The sequence below is a fragment of the Physeter macrocephalus genome, chromosome 8 (assembly GCF_002837175.3).
Source record: "Physeter macrocephalus isolate SW-GA chromosome 8, ASM283717v5, whole genome shotgun sequence".
Lineage (NCBI taxonomy): Eukaryota > Metazoa > Chordata > Mammalia > Artiodactyla > Physeteridae > Physeter > Physeter macrocephalus.
Window position 1 is genome coordinate 101228416 of NC_041221.1, and position 8351 is coordinate 101236766.

Below are 8351 nucleotides of genomic sequence, written 5' to 3' on the forward strand. Positions count from 1 at the left end.
GCCATTGAGGCCATCGAAGTGCCCTTCACACTTTTAAGGTGACTATATACTGATGAATTAATCTTGATTTTCTTCTACTGTGCTAAGTAAAAAATAACTCACATAAAATATTTTTAATGTTTTTAAAATACCAGATCCTTGTTTTCTCAGTAAATGTATCCCAGTTTTGGTGTGGAGGGGGCAGATTCAGAGAGGGGCTGAAAATCCTTTTAACCTATCTGCACACAAGTTATTGGCAAAAAAGCATTAACTTGCCTCATGAGCACTTCAGTTAGTTCTCAAAGTACGCCTTTCTTATACTGCCTTCTTTACACTTTTTTTCATGAAGACTATATTATTTTCTTCCTTGAAAGGCTGTGGCAGTAAGAAATGAGATGAAAGGAGCACACACAGTATGCATTCATGTTACCTAGGAAATTATTGAACGTGCTTCTCCCTGAGTTCCCTTTCCTTTGAGTTTCAAGCTGTTATAAACATTACTTTCTATAGACTAATAAAGATTCTCTTTAAAGTGACCTGAGCACTTCCAAATCAGTCAAAGTCTATTTTTTAAATATAACCAGAATTTTTTGTCATTACATTTTAAAATACATTTTTATGAAACCACCTTTTATAGTACCATGTATCAATTTTATAAATTACATCGTCAGAGCCTCAATTATTTTATGCAAAGTTGGGAATATAAATAGTATATAAATGAGCCCTTAGAAAACCAAAGTACCACATTATGTACCTTTTTCAACTTATTTCCCCACCACCATCATATGCAAGGACAGATTAAGCCCTGAGTAATTCCTATAGTCTTTTATTTTCCTATCCAATCTCTGGTCATGATAATTACAAGCAGACAGGATTACTCAAGGACAGGTAACCAGAGAGGATCTTTCCTCTTGTCTGCCATCCTATGTGCAGTTGAATTTCCTCCTCGCCATGTCTTCTCACAACACTTTCAGGATCAAGCGATTCCTGGCCAAGAAACAAAAGCAAAATCGTCCCATTCCCCCATGGATTCAAATGAAAACTGGTAATACAATCAGGTACAACTCCAAGAGAAGACACTGGAGAAGAACCAAGCTGGGTCTATAAGGAGCCTCACATATGAAGTGGCACACACGTCTGCTATTAAGGTCAATTGTGTCTTACCATATCAAAACATCACTACTGTCTGGAACAGCTGCCTGTGTTTGATGGGAGAAATGGAATGGCTCTCTTCTCTTTTCTTGATCCTTCCTCACCACTGCTCACTGTGTAGCTCAGTAATGAGTATGTGAAACCTTAAAAAAAAAAAAAAAAAAGGACAGGTAACCAGAGGGAAAATAGGAAAAGCAAAGAGCCTATATTATCTTCATATTAGACAGAATAAGAGTTAAAATACACTTTTTATTGCTTTTGTAGATTAATATTTCCAATTAAAAAGTTAATTAATAATTCAATCTAAAGCATACACCTAAAAAACCCACATTTTTAAGTTAGCAAGCTTTATTGTTATTATTTACATTGATTTAACATAACCTTAAAAGTTTGGAAAAATAATCACACTTAATATTTTAAATTTTTTGGAAAGCAATAAACAAAATGGGCTTCCTTGCACAAAAATGCAGCTTCAAACTGGCCTTGGTTCATATATATGACTTAAGTAATACTTTCTATTTACCACCTAATTTTTTTCTTTATTTCTCAAAAAAATGTAAAAGTGGGTAGATTCATTCAGTAAAGCATTAATACACATTCTCAAGTGAATCTACAGTTAAATTTAATTGAGAAAAAATACAAAATTAGCCCCCTAACCCTTAATAAGCTAACCATATATTCTAGATATAATGTAATAGTCATAATTTCAAATATTCAGTCTGTTAATGTGTCCCAATTTTTGGTTCAAATTATATGATTATTCCACCCATATGATTGTGTAGGTTGACTTTGGCTAGCTTACTTTCAATTAGCACAGATATATTCATATCCATAAGTTAGTTGGAGAGTAACACATGCCAACTACATATGAGGCAGGTCTTGGATAACCTTGTAATTTCTGCATTACAGCCTCACCATCCTCTATTATTGACAGTTGCTGACAGAAGAAATAAATTGAAAAAATTTTTGAAGGCAATTCATCTTGGCTCTGCATACTAAAAGCCAGCAAGGTGGTATGGTACAAAGTACATGTTATCCTGTGATTAAAGGATTTTAATTCAAAATGTTCAAAGCAAATTTTTAATAGAGCAAAATAAATCACGTGTTTAAGTGTCACTTATTTTGACAACTTTTCTCTTTCATACACCAAGATAATGGACTTTGAAGCCAGGGAGACATGGTTCCATTATTTGCTAGCTGCAGGATATTTGTGAAACTTAACCTCCAGAACTTTGTTTCCTTGATGGTAAAATGGGGTGAAGAATTTACAGAAGTGCTTTAAATGAGCTAAAGAAATGTGAGGATGCCTGGCACATTTCCTGGCATATGATACCCAATAAATGCTAGTTTCATTTTCTCATCTCCAAAACACTTAAGTAATATGTCCCTTCATTGTAATTCTGACCTGGCATTTTACATAAACTCCTAACTTTGAGATAATTTTACAATTTAGATACCAATCTTCTCAATAAAGTTGACGCTAGCTCTTTGTGTGATTTCAACAGTAACAGAAAGTCCCCAACTCCAAAAACACTTCTCTTTACTATGCTCATGCCTAAAGCTTCTTTTGCAGGAGACAAAGGCATTTATTCCAGAATGATAGATAAATCCAAAATTATAAATCCCCTGAAGAGAGATAACACCATGACTTAAATTCATACCAGGTTTTACATGACTGTTAGCAGATACTTTCCTTTGATTAATGGAGGAGAGCAGAAGTGAGAGCACAAGGGAAATGCAGTAACCTGGGCTGGGGATAGGCTTCACAGAAGAAGGAAAATGATTTTGAAATTAGAGATAAATTCAGAGACAAATTTCAAACACACGATTTTTCCTTCATACCAGATCCTGCAAAAGGAGACGTGATTTACAGCACAACTTTTTTTTTTTTTTTTTTGCGGTACGCGGGCCTCTCACCGTTGTGGCCTCTCCCATTGCGGAGCACAGGCTCCGGACGCGCAGGCTCAGCGGCCATGGCTCACGGGCCCAGCCGCTCCGCGGCATGTGGGATCCTCCCGGACCGGGGCACGAACCCATGTCTCCTGCATCGGCAGGCGGACTCTCAACCAGTGCGCCACCAGGGAAGCCCACAACTTTTTTTTTAAACAACCTTTTGCCTGATAGTGGTAGAAAATCCAGTTTAAATTATAGATTTATTTTGATCATAGTGATATTTTCTGTTTTTCTGATCAACCCAGGACGTTTACATGATCAGAAATGGTATAATTAGAAATATGTCAGTGTCCACAGTATGATAGGTTCTGCCCATAGGTGTTGCTGGTAGGTAGAGCTGTGCATGTCTTTAACATTCATAATTTAGTGTTATGAAATTGTGTTTTCAGGCTTGTTTTCCCTATGTTTGGAGGAATAAATAAATGAACTACTGAGTTGAACTTACAGAGAAGCCACTGAAAAAATGAGATATCAAGGTTTTCAAACCAATCAGTGTGTCCAACCTCTTGCCCTCTGGAACAGTTAGGGACTCCACTGGATGCTCTGAAATTGTTCTGGACTCACCAGGCAGTCAAACAAATAAAGAATCAAAGGAAGGATGAGTTTTGGGTTTTTTAGCGCAACATCAATGATTCTGTGGCATGCTTCAGCCCAAGACATAACCCAGTGCTTCAGTTAGCAGCATTAGCCTGGTAAAAACATATCAGGTGATTTAAGCAAATTCTGAAAGCACTAAGCTGTCAGACTTGAGTATTTATGGTCTTTGATTGCAAACTTCTAAAGAACAAAGACCATATCATGTATATTCCAAACCAGCATTCTCTGGATACTGTGTTGAAATATTCTTCCTTTTACACTTCCATTGAAGTTAATAAGACCCTAGTCATCTTTCAGTAGGAGGCTAAATAAAATTTCTTCTTAAAAGATTTCTCTGGTTATTCCAGCCCACACATACAACTTCTTTTTTTTTTTTTTTTTGAGGTACGCGGGCCTCTCACTGTTGTGGCCTCTCCCGTTGCAGAGCACAGGCTCCAGACGCGCAGGCTCAGTAGCCATGGCTCACGGGCCCAGCCACTCCGCGGCATGTGGGATCTTCCCGGACCAGGGCACGACGCGCAGGCTCAGTAGCCATGGCCCACGGGCCCAGCCACTCCGCGGCATGTGGGATCTTCCCGGACCAGGGCACGAACCCGCGTCCCCTGCATCAGCAGGCGGACTCTCAACCACTGCGCCACCAGGGAAGCCCCTACAACTTCTTTTGTAATTAAAGACAGTATGATGATTTAGTACTTTGCACTTTTATCATTTTTCCTTGTTTTAGTCTGATTTTAATTCATTTTCTTAACTGTGTTATCAGTTCACCATGGTGAGGGTAATGCCTTATTATTCTAATACCAATCCCATTCTCATTTATTCTTAGCCCACGGTATGTGATTTTAATAATTTGATTGATTAATTAAAAAATAAGTTGGATTATTAAAATTCACACGTCAACATTTTGCTGTTTGTGTCCCCCACCTCCAAATTCATATGTTGAAGCCCTAACTCCCTATGTAACTGCATTTGGAGAACGGGCCTGTGAGAAGGTGATAGAGGTTAAATGAGGTCGTAGGATGGAGTCCTAACCCAATAGGGCTGGTGACCTTATTAGAAGAGGAAAATCACTAGCACTCTCTCCCTCTACCATTTTAAGGATATCAAGCTGGGAAGAGAGTTCGCACCAGAAACTGACCCTGCCGGACTTTGACCTGGGACTTCCAGCCTCAAGAACTATGAGAATAAATTTCTGTGTTTAAGCCACCAAGTCCATGGCATATTTTTGTGGCAGCCCAAATAGACTAATACAACATTAAAACAAAACAAAACAAAAAAGAAACCCATTTTGAGGAAGCAATGTGCAGATCCCATATGTATGTTTTCAACTTAAAAAATTACATTCAAAACCATAAGAAATCAATTCCTTCGTTTAAATGTACAAAGAAAGAAAATCTTTGTGCAATGATGGTAGAAAACTTTGCCTTGCACTTTCAGTTATGCAGTGCCAATTTTAGAAAAAGATCATGACATGAACTGAAGAAATTCCTTATAAATTTATGAAGAAAACTAAGTCAAAATAAAAATTAAAAAACAAAGCCATTAATTATAAATAAAATCATCACATAATATTTATATAATTTTTTTAAAACTTTATAAAGAGCTTCCATAGGAAGTACCTCTCAAATATAGGCATTAATTTTAAAAATCTAAGATTGTCTTTGGTCACCAATAGGGGCCAGAAAGGCATATGAGATCCCTCACTGTTTGAAACTCAAGGGATGCTTGCCAGGTTAGCTAGGAAGTGCCAAGGTGAGCAAGGTGAGACATAACAGCATCAGATATGCAAAAAAAAGAAACCCTTATAAGTCAGGGCCAGGCACTAGAAGGAGGAGATGGTAGGAACACACAAGTCAAAATTTTATGCACACCAATGGAAAGCTTTGGGTTGGAAATGACAATGTTTATCCTTCTAGAAATCAGTATATACCAGCAATTCCTTAATTCTTCCACCAAATTCACTAAAATAGTACAGAATGTTGGGATAATCCTGCCCTGATTTCTCAGAGTTAAATCTGAGTGCTCTTTCTTTCTTTCTATTCATTGTCTTCAAACCTTCATGGAAAGTAGTTCCACAACATTTTGAATAGTTTGGTGCTCTACGATGACTGTTGACTATTCTTCTCCCAGGAAAAGAGAAGAGGGACTTTCAGTTGTACAAAACCATAGAAAAAATAGTTTGGTCCAAGAATAGACTAGGTTTTGTGTATCAGAATATGTCCACCGAGCGAGGCCCTGAAAGAAATTAAGCTAGATCTAAAAGATATTAGGGCAGACAGCAGAAGCAAGAAGAACTACAATCCTGCAGCCTGTGGAACAAAAACCACATTCACAGAAAGATACACAAGATGAAGAGGCAGAGGACTATGTACCAGATGAAGGAACAAGATAAAACCCCAGAAAAACAACTAAATGAAGTGGAGATAGGCAACCTTCCAGAAAAAGAATTCAGAATAATGATAGTGAAGATGATCCAGGACCTCGGAAAAAGAATGGAGGCAAAGATCGAGAAGGTGCAAGAAATGTTTAACAAAGACCTATAAGAAGTAAAGAACAAACAAACAGAAATGAACAATACAATAACTTAAATGAAAACTACACAAGAAGGAATCAAAAACAGAATAACTGAGGCAGAAAAACGGATAAGTGACCTGGAAGACAGAATGGTGGAATTCACTGTTGCAGAACAGAAAAAAGAAAAAAGAATGAAAAGAAATGAAGACAGCCTATGACACTTCTGGGACAACATTAAATGCAACAACATTCGCATTATAGGGGTCCCAGAAGGAGAAGAGAGAGAGAAAGGACCAGAGAAAATATTTGAAGAGATTATAGTCAAAAACTTCCCTAACGTGGGAAAGGAAATAGCCACCCAAGTCCAGGAAGTGCAGCAAGTCCCATACAAGATAAACCCAAGGAGAAACAAACCAAGACACATAGTAATCAAATTGGCAAAAATTAAACACAAAGAAAAATTTTTGACAGCAGAAAGGGAAAAATGACAAATAACATAAAGGGAACTCCCATAGGTTAACAGCTGATTTCTCAGCAGAAACTCTACAAACCAGAAGGGAGTGGCATGATATACTTAAAGTGATGAAAGGGCAGAACCTCTAACCAAGATTACTCTACCCAGCAAGGATCTCATTCAGAGTCAATGGAGAAATCAAAAGCTTTACAGACAAGCAAAAGCTAAGAGAATTCAGCACCACCAAACCAGCTCTACAACAAATGCTAAAGGAACTTCTCTAAGTGGGAAACACAAGAGAAGGACCTACAAAAACAAACCCAAAACAATTAAGAAAACGGTCATAGGAACATACATATCGATAATTACCTTAAACATAAATGGATTAAATACTCCAACCAAAAGACACAGGCTTGCTGAATGGATACAAAAACAAGACCCATCTATATGCTGTCTACAAGAGACCCACTTCAGACCCAGGGACACATACAGACTGAAAGTGAGGGGATGGAAAAAGATATACCATTCAAATGGAAATGAAAAGAAAGCTGGAGTAGCAATACTCATATCAGATAAAATACACTTTAAAATAAAGAATGTGACAAGACACAAGGAATGACACTACATAATGATCAAGGGATAAATTCAAGAAGAAGATATAACAATTATAAATATATGTGCACCCAACACAGGAGCACCTCAATACATACGGCAACTGCTAACAGCTATAAAAGAGGAAATCAACAGTAACACAATAATAGTGGGGGACTTTAACACCTCACTTACACCAATGGACAGATCATCCAAAGTGAAAGTAAATAAGGAAACAGATGATGCAATAGACCAGATAGATTTAATTGATATTTACAGGACATTCCAACCAAAAACAGCAGATTACACTTTCTTCTCAAGCACACACGGAACATTCTCCAGGACAGATCACATCTTGGGTCACAAATCAAGCCTCAGTGAATTTAAAAAAATTGAAATCATATCCAGCATCTTTTCCGACCACAACGATATGAGATTAGAAAGCAATTACAAGGAAAAAAACGTAAAAAACACAAACAAATGGAGGCTAAACATTACGTTACTAAATAACCAAGAGATCACAGAAGAAATCAAAGAGGAAATCAAAAAATACCAAGAGACAAATGACAATGAAAACACAATGATCCAAAACCTATGGGATGCAGCAAAAGCAGTTCTAAGAGGGAAGTTTATAGCTATACAAGCCTGCCTCAAGAAACAAGAAAAATCTCAAATAAACAATCTAACCTTACAGCTGAAGGAACTGGAGAAAGAAGAACAAACAAAACCCAAAGTTAGCAGAAGGAAAGAAACCATACAGATCAGAGCAGAAATAAATGAAATTGAAACAAAGAAAACAATAGCAAAGATCGATAAAACTAAAAGTTGGTTCTTTGAGAAGATAAACAAAATTGACAAACCATTACACAGACTCATCAAGAAAAAGAGGGAGAGGACTCAAATCAATAAAATTAGAGATGAAAAAGAAGTTACAACAGACACCGCAGAACTACAAAGCATCCTAAGCGACTACTACAAGCAACTCTATGCCAATAAAATGGACAACATGGAAAAAATGGACAAATTCTTAGAAAGATATAACCTTCCAAGACTGAACCAGGAAGAAATAGAAAATATGAACAGACCAATCACAAGTAATGACATTGAAACTGTG

At 37.1% G+C, this 8351-nt stretch overlaps 1 protein-coding gene across 1 annotated transcript; it reads left to right on the forward strand.

The window, feature by feature from the left end:
- The first annotated feature begins 930 nt into the window (after positions 1-930).
- Positions 931-1086, forward strand: LOC102989724 (60S ribosomal protein L39-like). Its single transcript, XM_055086365.1, has one exon. It carries the CDS (start codon positions 931-933, stop codon positions 1084-1086), a length of 156 nt encoding a protein of 51 aa, XP_054942340.1.
- The last annotated feature ends 7265 nt before the right edge of the window (positions 1087-8351 follow it).